Raw genomic sequence first — 16462 nt, 5'->3', positions numbered from 1 at the left:
CTCACACCAACTCTGGAATAGCTTTCAGCTTGGGTCCTTTCCCTGCGTTCCAGTTCCCACCTCAACAGCAGCAGCAGCAGCAGCCAGACAAGAAGGGCCATGGGGGCAGTGGCGTACAGTTCACAATACCTTGGATTAACATAGCACCTTTTTCTTCTAAAGGCCCTTTGTCTCTGTCCCCTGAGTCCTTGCAGCCATGGGGACACAAACAGTGCAGCACCTGCAGTGGGGCGCGGAGACTGAGACCGAGGCCTAGAAGTGATTCCATGCAGACTCAGGGGTATCCAGGGATAGGGGTGGGGGTCCCCTCCCTGGGAAGGCCTGGCCTTGGCTCTGGGAGGGTGTGGCAAGGGTTGGCGACTGGGAACCCAGCCCCTCACTGGGCATTCACTTGGTATTTGAGGATGTAGGAGTAGAAGTTGTGATTGGCGTTCTCCAGCACCATGACGTAGACTTCTTGGCAGCCGGCTGTGCTGCAGCTGCCCTCCCAGACGCCCTCGGGGTTCAGCGTCAGGGGCCATGTGTCCTGCCCTTTCACCAGGGCCTTGGCGATCCCGTGCAGCTTCAATTTGAACTCGACGTTCCGGTTGGCGGGCAGCACGCCCGACAGAGGCTCCAGCAGCTCATTGTCCGGCCCCCAGTTGCCAAAGCTCTCCGGGAACATGGGCCAGTTCACCTTGGTGTTGGTGCAACACACGAGGTAGTTGAAGACAAAGATGTAGTTGCCCGGCTCCTGCCTCTTCTTGACGAAGATCTTGAGGGCAAACTTGCCGGCTCGGGGCAGCTGCACCTTGAGCTCCGTGCGCTTCTCTCGGTGCACCTGGAAGATGTAGCGCCGCTGCGTCTCCTCCGTGATGGGGCCCTCGTCCCCGTGCAGGGAGGCCAGGACGCTGACGCCCTCGTCCACGCCGAAGCTGACGGCACAGCGCCCGTCGGTGGTGTGGATGATGGGGTGGGAGTGCGAGGGCTTCACGATGCCCATTTGCTCCGAGAACCAGCTGGGGCCCACGGGCTGGTGCAGCTCAGAGGGCAGCTGGGCCCCGAAGTCCACGTAGTTGCACTTGAGGGTGTACTCCAGCACGGCGCTATAGATCTCCGAGCCGCCCTTGGCGAAGATCTGCAGCTGGTGGGTGCCCGTGGTCGGGGGGTACACCTCCAGCTTCATGCCGTTCTCACGCAGGCTCAGCAGCCCGTGCTCCTGCTTGCCGTTGAGCATGAACATGAAGAGCGTCGGCGCACAGCTCTCGAGGGTGACCGTAGCCTTGCCGTTCACTGCGGGGACAAGGTCAGGGCCAGGTGAGACAGGAGCCAGAGTGAGCAGGGGGGCGGGGCGTGAGCGATTTTCCTGCCTTTTTGAGACCTCCATCTGTGGGGTGCTGTGAGGTGCCCCGGACCATGGTGTCAATACATTCACCACTACTGCCCTCTGCAGCCCTCCCAGGAGGGGGCACTCGACCCACTTGGGTGGTCCTCTTCTAGCCAGCTGGGAAGCTGGCTACACCCCCCACCCACTGAGTTGCGTTGGGAGAAAGGTGCCTAGAGGTGGAGCGTGGACTGAGCCCCTCTGGGTCAGGGCCAAGGACTAATTATATGGGTGGATCAGGTCTTGTGTATACACTGCTTCTTCTAGCAGCCAGGGCAGCAGTGCTAACAGCTGTCAGTCTTCACCATCGTTCCCTGATTGGAGACAATGGTCAGGGTTTGGGGTCCTTCCCTCTTCCCTGCCTCGCCCCTGCCCCTTCATCCTCACCCAAGCGTGTCTTGACTGCGTTTCTGTAATCGCGAGACTCTGCCCGGGCCCTGGCTCTGCGACTCCACCTTCCTCTGTCCTCTTCACTCTTTCCCAGGGACAGGTGGTCAGACCTGGCCACACCGCCTTGGTCCCTCCTCCTGGCCTCCTCCGTGGCTTTCCCTAGCACCTTGCCTGCCTCTCTCTCAGCAGCAGGTCACGGCCCCGGGTCCAGCCAGCCTCTGGCCCAGATGCGAGCAAGGAAGCAGACGACTGCCTGGGCCCTGCACACCTGTAACTCTTCCTCACTGCGGGGCTAGGTGCTCACACAGGGGAGAAGAGCAGCCTGGACCCTGGGCGGGGCCTCTGAGACTTTCCCCCTAGCCTGCCGAGATGCCTGTGTCTCCAGGCTCCTCAGCTACTGCATGCACTCCATGCCAACCCCCAAAGTTCTACCTCCAGGGTGGGGCGCTGAGTCCCCACCCAGGCCAGCAGGGCAGGGACTGGCATTTCTATCCTTCCTCTCCTACTGACGGTCTTCGCTTCAAAGCCTGCCCAGCCAATTCCTCACTCACCTGATATTCCCAGCCTACTCAAAGGAGTCACCTCCATCTTCACCCATCAACTGCAAACAGGCAAGGAAACACTCCCTTATTGGCACATCGAGTTTGAGCCACGGTGACCCCGTGCGCGTCAGAGTAGAATTGGGTTCCACAGGGTTTCCCTGTTTTATTTCTCAGAATCAGATCACCAGGCCTTTCTGCTGCTGTGCTCCTGGATGGGCTCAAAGGATTTTGTACCATTTAGGGACTCCCTCTGCCCGGGGGCTCTCTACAAGCTGGTCCCCACTTTCCAGTGACTTCCAAATAGCCAAATCTCTTGAGCCGTCAGGTTCCATGTTCTTGGCCCCCCACTCCTGGTAGTCCTCCCAGCCTGTGTGGTCCCCCACCCCCACGGCCACTCACCTCCTGTCTGTTACAGTAACTGGGGATGCCCACGGCTTTAGAGCTCTGTCCTTTGCCTGCTCCCTTCACGGGCCTTAAGCTACCTCGAGGCCCACCCCCCAGGGGAGCCCCAAAGGAAAGTTACCAAGAACAAAGGCTCAGGGCTCCCTCCTGCTTGAACCACCGCCCCCCCCCACTTCCTCTTCTAGCTCAGCCCCTGGTCCTCATGGCCTGTCCTGCGCCAGCGCTGCCAGCGGGCAGGTCGCTCTTGCACATAGTGAGGCCCAGCTAATCTGAGTCATTTGAGGGCTACTGTGAGGACGCCCACTGGGCCACTCCTGGACTTGTCCCCCTTCTTCGGTTCCCACCAACCTGTGGGCCGTGGGAGGCTGGTCCCCGCCTGCCTCAATAGTCCCCGAGCCCTCCCTCTTGGCCCCGGTCTTCCTTCAGATGCCCAGGGCCACCCTCGGTTCTCAGGGCCCTCACAGGGCCCTTTGGCAAATGCTTTTCCTTTCTCTTCTCTTCCCTGCACTCCCTGGTAAGGCCCCAGCTCAAATCTTCTGGCTACAAAGAAGCCTCTCCCAATCTTCTCAGAGGAGGCCGAGGTCCCCGAAGGCTGCCCTGGTGCGGGCCCCTTCTCAGGGAGCTCACTGCCATGCTGACCAACCCTGTGGGCCTTTGGTGTGGTGTCTGGGCTGTGGGCTCCATGTGGTCTGTGGCTTCACCTGCTTCATTTCTTGCCTTGGCCTAGTGCCTGCACACAGGGTTGGGCCCAGAAGGTCTTTGGTCAAGTGTGGTGAATGACCAGGAAGAGTGACATAAAGGACGGGGCCCCTTGGTGGTCCCTGAAGGAGCCAGCCCCTCTTGTCGGCCACCTTGACGCTTGCTCTCAGCTCTCAGTGCCTCTCCTCCCCCCTACCACTCCCCCCCACCCCTCCCCTGACCTCCTACTTTTGCCCACTCCATTTTCTTCTTGTGCCTCTTCCCCAGTCCAACCCTTAATTTTCTACAGAAGAATTATCCTTTAAATATGTATTGCGTATAGGAAATCACATTTTATGCTATGGCAACTGAAGATAGCGATGGCAGCATTTGCACGGCTGGCGCAGGACCAGGCAGTGCTTCGTTCTGCTATTTGCACGGCTGGAAAGGAATTGACCAGGCAGGACTTCCTTCTGCTGTACACAGAGTCTCTATGAGTCGGGGGTGAATTGAGGGTGGTACCCGACAGCAACATAATGGAAGAAATCTAGTGTTCAGGTGAATCTATGTCTTGAAGAGGCCCCTTGGTCCCCTGCCATCGGCTCTCTGCTGCTGTGGCCTGTATCCATGGCCCTGAGCAGACAGCAGAGGCTCTCGCCTGACGTGCACACGTGCACACGGGAAGATGCGTCTCAAAGGGAGCAGCGCTAGGCTGTGATTTCCCCAGCAGGAGCTGCCAGGCATTCTTAGGACGAGAGAGCTTAGGCGCTTGGTTAAGAAAACCACTGAGAGGCAGTTGGGCCAAGTGAGCTGGAATGAACTTGCGACCACCTGCAGTCACTCGGTGGTGTGTGTGTGTCGAGGCCCCGGGAGGCTGACTTCCACTGCATCTCACATCCTGGCTGAACCCGCAGGCCAGGTCATACCCTCTGCAGACCTTTGTCTCGGGGACACTGCTGTGTCCCTGCCTCTGCCCTGTTCTTTTGGTCTCGGACACGTCCATCCCATCTTCCCAGAGTGCCAGCTCTCCACCCTCTCCCATGGCACAACCCTGCAGCCACCTCCTCCAGCTCTGCCCTCCTCGGCTAGCTGGCTAACACCGATGCTCTGCCTGGTCACTGCATGCTCTCTGCCTGGCGTATGGGCTGTTGTGGGCACTCAGCCTGGGGACAGGGGGGCTGAGAGCCCCCACCACATGCAGGCTCCTGACCAGGTCCTTGGGCAGGCAGGAAAGCCCCCCACCCCACCCCTTTGCTGGCTTCTCCAGCTCCTGCACATGGGAACTGTGCCTGCCCCCCGCCCACAGCCACCGCACAGAGGCCCTTACACTGCCCCGAGTGGGTGCCCGCCCCACCTGTTCTGATCATGGGGGTGTCCGGGTGGGCGCTCAGCATTCCCTTGTTGTAGAATTCGCTCTTGTGATACATGCTGTTCTCAAACTGCTGCAGGGACTGCGCAGGCTTCAGCAGCTGCCAGTTCTTGTTGTCGGGGAAGTGGTCCTCGATGAAGAGAGCCGGGTGCGTGAGGAAGTAGAATTCGTTGTAGCTGCAGTGAAGGGAAGGCTGGTGAGGAGCCTGCAGGAGGTGGTCTGCAGAGGGGCGCCCTTTGGCGGACACACCCACAGGAGGGTCACCCAGGATTCCCCGTGGGAAGAGGCACCGTCTCTGATCTTTGGTGGATGCTTCCAGAGATAGGTCCCAAGGTGGGGCCCAAGACCACCTTCCCTAAGAGGAAGCCCCAGCCCACAACCATTGCCCATGCAAACTTCCTAGGGGCCTCAGAGCCAAACAAGGATGTAAAGGGAGCAAAGAGACAATGCCCCCCCCCCCCCCAGGAGTCAGGCAATGGGGTTTCCAGAGGGCAGGGAGGAAAAGTGGTGGAGCTACGTCCTCCTCCCACCATCTCTCCCCATTCTGACTACTGCTCCGCGGCTGGGGGGCGGGGTGGGGTGGTTCGGGCAGGCAGGGACTTCTGTGGTCCCCTGGGGGGGTGTCACAGGCTCATTCTGAGATGAGTGAATGCTAGTGGACACCGGTGGGCATTTGGGTGTGTCTGGTGGAGTACGGATAGCTCAATGTCAATATTTAAGATTTAGGGGGAACCTTGGTTTTTCTCTAAACACAAAGGATTCTAAGGCTGACAGACAATCGTGTCCCCGATGAAGGCTGTGACCTTAGGTTGCAGTGGGGAGGAGGGCAGAAATGCCACAGCCCCTCAGCAGCCCACACCCACCCGGCTGCCACCCTGCTCCAGAGACAGCCCCCTCCCCACAGAGCCTTTGTGCTGTCCTCCTCTGAGATGGGACAGGGCCCCATGCAGCCCAGAGGCCCCGTGGGAGGAGGGAATGCCAGCCTTTCACACAGTAACAGTGGGTGGGCCAAAAGCCTGGAGGGCCTGCAGACAGACAGGTAAAAGCTCAGCCTGCCTTCCTTACAGGTGGCCTTTAGACAAGGGTTGGCAGCTTTGGCAGAGAGGGGTGTGCTTGTAGGGGGTGAGGGGCAGCTGGCCGCCAGGTGGGGACCATCCTGGCACTCACCCTCTCCTGCCTCCAGCCTCCCCCTCCCCCATTTCCACTGTCCGGGTGCCCAGCAGAACTGAGAGTGGCACTCACAGGAAGGTGAACTTGGAAGTGGTCTTGTCCACCAGGCCGCTGCCCCAGGTGCTGTCCACCAGGTGCCACCTCCCCTCCAGGTACACAGCGTTCCAGGCGTGGTCAAATTCCCCAGAGAAGCTCTGGCCTGTCTGGTAGCCAAAGCCCTTGGAGTAGCCAGGCACCGTCAGGCACTGCACGCCAGCAATCCTGGGGGCAGGATAGGCCCTGAGAGGCTGCTCCCTGGGCTCAGCCTCCCAGGACCCTGTGTGGGCAAGGCCCTCTGTGTCTTCTCCTCCCTGCCTTTCACCTGGGCACATACATTCAGGTGCCAGGGCTTTCATCCCCGGGGACTGGGGGCCCAGGGTTCACGCTTCCCGTAAGGCTGTCCAACTCAGTTCTGAAATGCTTCTTCCCGGAGCTCACCTGCCGCATGGAAAACAATGGAACCAGGGAGCTAACCCCGTTCCTGGATCACAACCTGCACGCTGGGGTGAACACAGGTGCACAGGCGGAGGAGTGAATCCGTGTGTGTGTGTGTCTGGGGAGCTGGGTCTAGGCGACATGGGAGGAGGTTATGGAGGGTTTCTGGGCATGTGGGGGCAGAAGAAAACTGAGCTTTTCTGCCTCTGCTAAGTACTGGGAATCAAAAAGGTAGGGTTTACTTGGAGCCCGGGTACAAGGTGAGACCCCGAGGCAGGCAAGCCAGGATTCCAGAATGGCTGGGGTCTGTCCTCTGTGGACCTGGCACCCCCCCTTCACCATGTCCTGCAGGGAGTGGAAATGCTGAGCAGTCAATCTGACCTTGAGGATTCCCCTGAAAGTGCACCCCGACTTTTCACTAATGAGTGACGCCACTTTGTTGAGCATCCGGTAGGAGGGAGCACTAACTCGTGTCCTCCAGAATCCCATAAACTGGCTGTGTGTGGCTGTAATCCCGAGGCCCAGACCAGCACTGTGGACACAGCCCCAAGGTCAAAGGCAGACCCCTACGAAGCCCACAGAGCCAAGGGTATCCAGGGGTCCCGGTGAGAGACCCTCTATTCTCAGCAGCCCTGACCCACTTCAGGGCAGTTACACATGGCAGTCACGGGGACAGAAGGTGAGGCAATTCCACTGCCAGTCTCCCCTGCGGACACCACATGCTAGGGGTCCTTTCTTCAAGACTCTTTCCTTTCAACGAACCCCCTTGAACTCCACAGCTCGGGACCATGATCTTGGGAGAGTCTCAAGGTCAATTGGTGCAACAAGTTCACAAAGACATTGCTCCACTTTCCACTTTTGTGAGTAGGGACTGGGGTCATAGGAGCTTGTGAATGGCCAGCATTGCTCTCTTCCTGCAAAGAAGAGTGATGACAATTGAGGTGCGTGGAAACAATTCGCCCCGCGTGCATCTCAGCCTCCACAACCCCAACAACTAGAGGGGGGCAGCTGCGTCTCCGCCACTCTGAGAGGACCCTGAATAGAATGAGAAAAGAGTGTGCAGCCAACCGCAAAGTCACTGAAAAAAGAAAAAAAACAAAAACCCACTCCAGCTTCCTGGTTGGCTGGAGACGATGGTTCTTAGTCAACCTTCAAGGCTGAAACTCCACTCCACACTCTGGCCCCGCTCCCCAGACCTCTGCGCCGAGTGGGGCAAAAGGAGGCGAGACGTGGGGAAGGGTAGTCCCTGCAGCAAAGGCAACCGGCCAAGCTGCTGTGGGAATCCGGTGGACGACGCGAGGCCTTTCAGGTGGCAGCCATGACTCAGGTGCCACACGCACGTTGTGACTCTCTCGCCAACCTGAGGGCTCCTTTATGCTCCAGTTCTGCGCCCTTCCTTCGCTTTCCTATGTGACCCTTATGGGGAGGTGGGTAACTGGCGGGCTGTTAGCTGCTCTCAGGCTGTGTGACCCAGAGGATTTGCATTGGCTGACTTTTGGAAGAAGATCCTCAGGCCCGTCTTTCTAGTCTGTCTGAGTCTGGAAGCTCCTTTAACATTTATTCGGCATGCTGGCCAGACGGATGGCTGCAGGTGGCATGTGAGCCGCCTAGGCCCAGAATGGAGCCCAGGGTCCCCCATGGAAATCTAGACTTCCATCACTCAGTCACCCTCCCCCACGCTCTTAGTGTGGGCCTCCAAGGGCCTGCTTGGAGCTAGAGCGGGCCTTGGCAACTTAGTCACTGGCAGCCGAAGACTCAGGGGTACAGAGAGGAGCTGACTTGACTAGGGACACACAGCTAAGCAGGACGAAAAAGCAGTGGTCCTGACACACACACATGCACAGGTCAGCGGGATTGCGCCAGCCTTTTCAAGAGTGAAGAGTTTGTCTTCCTCGACAGAGGCAGGAATGGTCTGAGACGGTGTGTTAGCATGGTGCTGCTCTACTGTGTAGCCATGAGGCTGGGCCAAGGGTTTTTAGAGGTCCCTTTCTGAGGTCTTACCTAATAAAGTCAGGTTTGGGGGACAATTTAAACAAATCTGCATCTTCCAGGAGGTCTAGAAAGCCACTCCCATGCTTGGGGGCCTTGGAGGAAATGGGGGTGACTGGAAGCAGCCACCAAGGGCACATGTGCCTGCTTTCCTTCTGCGGCAGCTGGAGGATGGATGGAAAAGGGTGCCAACAGCTGACTGGCGACAACCAGTGCCCTCACCATCAGGGTCTCACTGGTACCAAGTTCCCGGCTTCTCCACACATCTCCTCGAAAAACCACTGAGGAGGGGTGTTGGAGCCACCGAAGCAGGGGTGGGCGGGAGGGGCTGGAGGCGAGTCTGGGTACGGAGCCTGAATCAGTTACGGCCATGGGGAGAGTGTGTGGCACCAAGTCTCTGTGGAAAGGCCGTGTTGTAAGCAGGAGCCGCTGCCAGAGTATTTAAGATGCAAAGTAAGCACAGATTTACCTGTGCTTATTCACTAATCTGGGAAGAGTTTCTTTTTGCCACATCAAAGGTTCCATTTCTAGATATGGCTGGCATCTGTCTCTCCCCCAATAGGATCAAGCCCTCTTTTCAATATTATAGTCCCTGACGGGGACAGCATGTACCCAGCAAGCAGGGCAAGCATGGGCTTACTTATGCTTACTAATCTGCTGTGAACAGTTTCCGTGTGTTTTCTGATTGTTCACCTCAGATCAGCAAGTAAGCACAAGTAAGCCTAGGCTTACCTTGCTTGTTAGGGAGGTAACCCACCCCTGTCAATAGCCCTAACAACACAACGAAAGCATCTGGGTTAATTGGGAAGGAAGATGAAGAAATGAAGGATGTTGTGAATACACCTGGATTCCCCATCAAATTGCTCTATTCAATCAGCCCTTAATGAGGCTGGAGTGGACCGGTGGGGAGGTGGAGCGGACCGGCAGCCAGAAATGGGGGCCAGCGGGGCACAGCTCTCTCTAAGAGGCCACCCTGGCAACTGCGTGGGAGAAATCGCCAAGTAGATTACATCTCTTCGGTTCCTGGGGGATCAGCTAATGAATTTACCAAAGCGTTGCAGTTATGTTAAAGTTAGGGGGAATTAAGAAAGCAAGGTATGGACAGGGTTACTGGTCTTCAGGGGAAAAGCTGAAAGGATTAAACCGCGAGCTGTTAAACATCCCGGGCAGCGTGAGGAGCCGTGTGCACGGTGACGGCCCGGTAGAAGGCCTGACTGTGTGTGAGTGGTACGAAGCGCAGGCCAGTGATGGCCATTGTTAAGCTTCTGGACCAGGCCAAAGAGCTGACGATCTCACACAGGGCACGTGTCATTTTCTGTGTCTGGGTGGGCTGCTGGAGTGTGTAGCAAAATTCCCCAGAGCAAAAGTACGCCCTCACGCATGGAAAGTCAACAAAGCGATGAAAATTCCCAAAGTCAGGCTCCCAGCCCCCAAACGGGATGTTCTCATTTCGTCCTGGGGCTGCCTCTGTTCCACTGAACCCGTGAGAACACGGAGGCTCCGGAGGTGAAGCACTTTGCCCAAGGAGCAGCTGTAAGGAGGACTGGACGGGGGCTTGCTGCTTTCTTTCTAGGCCGTGTAAGGCTGTTTATAGTAAAGAAGGAACTATGACTTAAAACACAAAAACAAGCCTGAGGGTTTCGATGAACATGATGGAGGACCACCCCCACATTAATGCTATTGTTTAAATAAGAAATTAAAAGAGACTCATTTCACGCACCTCTGCTAGGAATATCCTGTCATTTTTGCTTATTCTAGAAGTACCTGCTAAAGGCCAACTGTGTGAAGGACATGGGAGCCTGGGGGTGTAGTGGGTTACAGGTTGGGCTGCAAGGTGGTCAGCAGTTCAAAACCACCAGCTGCTCTGCAGGAGGAAGATGAAGCTCTCTACTCCCATAAGGCATTATAGCCTTGGAAACCCAGAGGGGGTTGCTGTAAGTTGGCATGGACTCCAAAGAGTGAGCTTGGTTTGGTGGGTAGGAAAGGGAGCTCCTGTGTAATAGTGGGTACAATTGGATTGTTAGCTGCATGGTCTGAGGTTCAAACCCACCAGTTCCTCCATGAGAGAAAGATGAGGCTTACTGTTCCCCTCAATACCTGTAGCCTCGGGAACCCTATGGAGGCTCGCTCTGAGTTGGAACTGGCCGTGAAGCAGTAGGTTCTGTGTGTAGGAAAAGACATCCTGGTGGTGCTGCAGGTGAGGGGCCGAGGGGGAAAGCGGAGGCTGTCAGCTTCCATAGAGACGTAGTCTCAGAAACCCCAGGGAGCACTTCGACTCTGCCCTGTGGAGTCACGGGGTGTCACAGGTGTCTAGACAGCAGTGGGTTTGGTTTTGGACTTGGGTGTGTAGGATCCCAAGGAGGCTGTTCTTTGGAGAGACAGAAAGGGGGAGAGAAGCCCGGTTCTATCCGCGAGTGAAGAGATAGTACAGGTCAGGTCTGTGTGCACAGAAACAAAGGCCAGAGAGAAATGTGACCAAACGTTGGCAGTATTTTCTCTAAGTGCTGGGGTTCGGGATAATGTAGATGTCTCTTCTCTTTGTTCCTGAGCAGTTTATAGATGGTCTACAATAAAGACAGGTTTTTAAAATTTAAAAAAAGGGCCTGAAGAAATAAAGTAACACCACACCAAAAGTATACTGGAAGCAAGTCTACTCTGACTCCGGTGATCCGGTGGGACAGAGCAGAGATGCCCGAGAGGCTTCCTAAGGCTGGAAGCGCCTCTGAACAGATGGCCTCATTTTCCTCCTGCAGAGCAGCTGGTGGTTTCGAACTGCCAAAGTTTTGGGTAACAGCTGAGCGCTTAGCCTGGGGCCACCAGGGCTTCCCAGGGTAACTGGGGAGTGGGCACAGAGGAGCACTAGGATATTCAAAGTAGGCGCCGTGGCGCAGTGGTTGAGGGTTGGGATGCTGACTGCAGAGTGAGCAGTCTGGAAGCACCAGCCACTCCGCCGGGCAGTTCTAGCCTGCCTTCCAGGGTAGCTGTGAGTCAGGGGCAACTCCGTGGCAGGCGGGCTTTTTTTGAGGGGAAATCGAGAGAGGGAATGACCCTGGAAGGAGGTAGTATCAGGGCGTGGGGAGGGGTGAACCTGAGGAGCTGCGTGTACAGGAAGCGCTAAAGGAGGTGGGTCTGGAGAGGAGGCTGGGGTAGATGGGGCAGGATGCCCGCGTTTCATTTGTTCAGAAACCCAGAGCCAAGGCCAGCAGCAGCATGTGGTGGGTGGGAAAGGGCTGCTCTCAGAGGGGCAAGGGTAGTGGCCGGGCAGTGTCCCCTGCTCTCTGATCTGCCTGGTTGTCTCTGCGTTGCCGTCTCAGAATGGCCTTGGACACAGGAGAAGGGACCAACAGGCGACTGGAAGCCAGAGCTGGAGGTGTGTGACACTTGGAGGGGTGACGGATTGGCAGGGCGAGGCTGGGGCCTGGCTCGAGGGGGGGAATGGCGGGTCCTCCAGGTGTCGGCTGCACGGCCCCAATATCTCATCACAACGGCCTGCCCTGGGATGCATTCCCAGGCCTGTGCTGGGGACCTGAGCCCCAGGACCCGAGGAGATCTGTTGGCTGCAGCCGCCCAGGCTGCCTGAAACCCTACCTGCCCTCGCCCAGAGCAGGGAGCACCCCTGAGGCTCCCAGAGGAGCAGCGGCTTAGCCATCCCACAGCCACATCCGTTCAGGCAGGAGACCTTTTGTTTCTGGGTGAGGGCCCGCGCCAGCCCCGGGGACCGCCTTTCCCATCCCCTTGGCATTGGCAGCGCCCTCCTCCCACACGGGCTGCCTTTCTCCTAACCTTCAGCTGTGCAGAGCCACGAGAAGGCGGAAAAGGGGCCTTTTATAACCGAATTATCTCCAAGCATTCATCTGCCATTATGTTAATGCATCGCGAAGCTCGGCAGATGGTACAAAGTCAATTACGCTGCGTTTTAAAGGGAGAAATTGACCTTTTTGGGGCCCGCTTGGATTCCAGAGCAGAGTTTGCAAACGTCGGTGCTGGGCTGGCATGGAGGCAAAGGCGGGCGGTACTCCGGAAGGGGCAGGGGTTATGGGGGATAGGCTGCACCCCTCAGACTGGCTGCCTCTGGAGGGCCCCTCTCCTACCTGCACATTTTCTCAAAGAGCCCAGCGTAGCCGTCGCAGTTGGTCTTCTGGGTCCGCAGGATGTCGGTGGGCTTGAAGGCTTGCCGGTCCTTCTCCTGGGCAGCCAGGACGTCGTACTCTGGAGGGCAGATGAGGGGCTGTGAGGGGCCAGGCCCAGGCAGGTGGCCCAGGTGAGAGCTTTGCTCCCTCTGTGGGCTGGCATGGCTTCCCCTGCTCCCTCAGAGAAGCCCTCGTGGGCTGAGTGGGAGCGGGCCTTGCCTGCAGGGAACCTGGACCAGGTGGCCTTTCAGAACAGGTGCCGCCTGTTCTGAAGAAGGAGACTGGCGCAGAGCAGCTGCAGGCTCCTCGGACTTGGAGCGCCCAGCAAGGAAGGTAAGCATGGGCTTCATTGTGGTTACTTAATAGTTTGCAGTGGACGTTTTCCCCTTTTACCAAGCCATGACAAAGACTCTGCTTCCAGCTATGGCTGGCTCCCCTCTCTCTCTCCCAACCCCATGGCACCACCCTACGGAAGCGAAGCCTCTCTTTCAAATGTACCATCCGTCAGCGAAAGGCCCGGTAAGCAAGGTCAGCCTGGGCTCACTTGTGCCTACTCTGCATCTGCAGTGAATGGTTCCACACGGGGCCCACATTGTGACCTGTGAAGGAGCCTCGAGGCTGTGGCGAGGCTGTGAGAAGGACACACTGTGGCTGGTGAAGGCAGAGACAGAGAGAGAGACAGAGAGAATGGAAGGAAGTGGTGAAAGAAATATGACTTAAAGGTTCTGGTTCTGATTTCTGCTCCTGTTTCTCTGAGGTCAAGGCTGGGCAGATGAGGTTGAGGGGGCAGGAGGCAGCCTCTCAGGGCCATCCTAGGCTCCCCAGCTGCTAGCTCATGGCCAGGGAACAGCAGGTAGGCAGGCAGGCGACTGCACTGGCCTCACTGAAATCACTATGCATTTGCCCTTGATCTGGTTCTCCCACTCACTTGTGTCTTCAAGCCTATCCAAGCAACACCAGCCCCTCAGCAGCTTCTCTGGGGCTGGGCTCACCCGGTGAGACTCCCCAGACTGTCTGCGGAGAGTAGAAGGCAGCCGCACAGGAGCCTGGGCTGGGGTCAGTGGCCGAGGTGGCCAGTGTGGGAACAGGGTGGGGGCAATAACTTTCCAAAGGCTGTGTGTTCTCCCCGACCCATAGTCACGCTCCGTGGAGATGGTCGTTGGTTCTGGGTTCTCATCTCCGTAGGGCAGGTGTCCCAGGGGACCAGAGGGAGAAGGGGCCCAGCAGAGAGCTGAGTGGGACTCGCCCTCACAAATGGTGTGCCCCCTTCCCTGCCTGTGGAGACCGTTGGCTCATGGTTGACTAGCCCAGCTCTCTGAGTGTCCCTCTCTGCTACCCCTTCTGGGTCCACATCACTGGGGACCAAAGTCTCAGGGAGACTCCCCTGGGATGAGGGCTTCCGAGCCAACACACACAGGGGCTGCCTACCTATGTGGTGGCAGATCCAGATCCACACGGCCCGCACTCGCTCCAGGTCACTCTGGGCCTCCTGCACCAGCTCGCCCACCAGCTCATCCAGGCCGCTCTTGACCGCCACCTGGGGCAGAGGAGTGGCGGGCTGTGCCAGGGCTGCACGAGGGTGATGGGGGCGCCCAGCACCCTGCCACCACACCCGGAGCCACTGTCCCCAGGAAGAGGAGGGCTACAGGCTATGCTGAGGGGCTGGAGAAGGTGGGCGCAGTGGACCAGCCACATCTCCGGTCCCAGAGCTACCCATCTCCTCGGCAGGTCCTGTTCCCCACCAGGGGAGTGCCCGGCTGGGAGCAGCCAGTGTCTAGTACCAGCAGGCTCTTCTTGAGGGGCCTGCAGCAGGAAATGGAGGGAGACGCTGGAAAGGCAGCCCTGGCTACACGCTTTGTCGCATGGCCCTGGCACGTGTGGCCCACCCCAGTGCCCTCCTACAGGGCCCTCCCCTGTCCATTCCCATCTGAACCCTAGGACCCCTCCCTCTGACCACCCTGTACCTCACAGGTCCTTGTACTTTAAGGAGGCCTCTGGCCCTACTTTCTTCCTGCCGGCGTCTCTTAGCTTCATTTTCTTCTGTGTCCACCCAGCCTCCGTGATATTGTCTCTGTTTTGCTCCTGGGGCCCAGAAGAGCACCCGACACATTGTAGGACCTCACTATTGCCTGGGTGACTCCTGACAAAGCCCCAAGTTTCAGTTCTGTGACTTCTGGCCCTTTGGCTTCACCCTGGCCCTACCTGGGCCTCTGAGCTGAGCGGAACCATCAGCAGCTGGTCCCACTGCTTTTGGCGGCTACCACCAAATACCCTGCCCCCCTCAGCCTCTGGGGACCCTTCCCTCATTAAACAGAATCCCTGGCTTTGGGCTCCCAAGAGGCGAAGGCAGGGATCTTGGATGCCGCATCCTCCCATTTTTCCCTTTTCTCATGCCTTAAGCCTTCTTAAGAACTGCTCTCTGTCTATCAGTTGCCCCCTCTCCTGCATCTCACCTCCAGCCCCCCACCCCTGACCACCCACCCTTCCCAGGCTAGCCTCTTCTGTGCTAAGCCCCTGTGTGTGCGGCTGCTCCCTCACTCTCACCTGCTCTTAGAGCCTCGCCCTCCGGAGTCTAGCAGAGGCCTGCAGCCTCCTCTGCGCTGCCTCTCTGGAAGTAAGCAGCCAAAGCAGCAGCAATGAGACTGTCTTCATCTCACTTGACCAGCCTGCCCTCTGGAAGCCCCTCCCTGGACCGTTCGGACCTGGGACCCTTTCTGGCTCGACCTCAGCCTCTTGGTTGGTTCTAGGCCCTTCAGACTCTCTCCCACCTAGCTGCTCTCCTCAGCCTGACACTCTCCCCAGAACCTCTGCTCTGAGCTAAATCTGGACACTCCCAAGTCTGAGTGCCTAGGCCAGACATGCTTAGCAGAGGTCAGTGGTCATTTCCACTGGATTCACTATGGGCGGCCAGAACCTACTGTCTTCCAGACCCCCACTACCCCCACTCCTGCCCCCAACGCTCCACATCTTGTATTCCTCACAGTGAGGGGTTTCTCTGCACCTCCTGCAATTCACCATTCTGGCGGCCCAACCACCCCCTCTCCACCTTCCACCTGCCTCCACACCCCAGTGTTGACCTTTGCCCTCTTCTCTGTCTTCAATGTTCCCAACCTGCTGCCAGGACAGCTGTATGACCTCCAGCTGACAAAGCTGACACCGATTTGGTCTTCTTGACCTGCGCCTTCAGTCATCAATTTGTGAACACCTACTGTGTTCCAACCATAAGGTCACTACCATTGACTCATAATCAACTCACAGTGACCCTGTAGGACAGGGCAGAATTGGCCCCTTTGGGTTTCCAAGACTTGAAAATCTTTATGGAAGTAGAAAGCCACACCTTTTCTCCAGAGTGGCTGGTGGGTTCGAACTGCTGACCTTGTGGCCCACCATGTAGGGCCCACCATGCCACAAGATTATTCTTTCCAAAACGCTGCATCTGCATTCCCCAAAGTAGGCAATACTACCCCCAATGGGTGCTGCGACAATCCTGGGGAGCTGCAGAAGTAGATACCAACACTTTATATTGGAATATGAGTGATAGACATTTTTAATTGCCAGGGGGCTCTGAGTAATTTTTTTTCTCTGAGAAGGGGAGGTAGGCCAAAAAAGATTAAGAACCTGTGCTCTGGACATGCTCTACCTACGGCCCAGGTGCTTCTCTGTGGTCCAGCTCAGTGGTCTGTCCTGTCATTGGCTCTCAAGACTACCCGCTCACCAGCACTCTCAACCCTGGGGCCCCCGAGTGTCAGCTTCTGCAGTTGGCCCCTCCCCATAGTCTGGCATGCCCAGGCCCAACGTATGAGAGCCTGGCAGGCCACACCTCTGCTGGGATCACAGTGGGTGCTGGTGCTTGGCACCAACGCTGTCCTCCCTCCCCTCCCACTCTTCCTCCACTGCTGGGGGCTGCATGGCCCAGAGCAACAAAGCCCAAATGGGCCCGAGGATGCCTGCGTCA

At 57.6% G+C, this 16462-nt stretch overlaps 1 protein-coding gene across 3 annotated transcripts in view; it reads right to left on the bottom strand.

The window, feature by feature from the left end:
* Positions 1 to 376: 376 nt before the first annotated feature.
* KY (kyphoscoliosis peptidase) overlaps positions 377 to 16462 on the bottom strand; it is a 56575-nt gene continuing 40489 nt past the window's right edge. For all 3 annotated transcript variants that reach the window (XM_075548850.1, XM_075548851.1, XM_075548852.1), the window contains 5 exons: positions 13936 to 14044; positions 12469 to 12586; positions 5987 to 6175; positions 4730 to 4920; positions 377 to 1272 (listed from right to left, as the gene is read on the bottom strand). In XM_075548850.1, coding sequence (XP_075404965.1) covers positions 377 to 1272; positions 4730 to 4920; positions 5987 to 6175; positions 12469 to 12586; positions 13936 to 14044 — 1503 coding nt within the window. The remainder of the gene's footprint in view (positions 1273 to 4729; positions 4921 to 5986; positions 6176 to 12468; positions 12587 to 13935; positions 14045 to 16462) is intronic.

Source organism: Tenrec ecaudatus, chromosome 4, assembly GCF_050624435.1.
Source record: "Tenrec ecaudatus isolate mTenEca1 chromosome 4, mTenEca1.hap1, whole genome shotgun sequence".
Lineage (NCBI taxonomy): Eukaryota > Metazoa > Chordata > Mammalia > Afrosoricida > Tenrecidae > Tenrec > Tenrec ecaudatus.
This window is presented reverse-complemented; position numbering and strand designations above follow the sequence as displayed.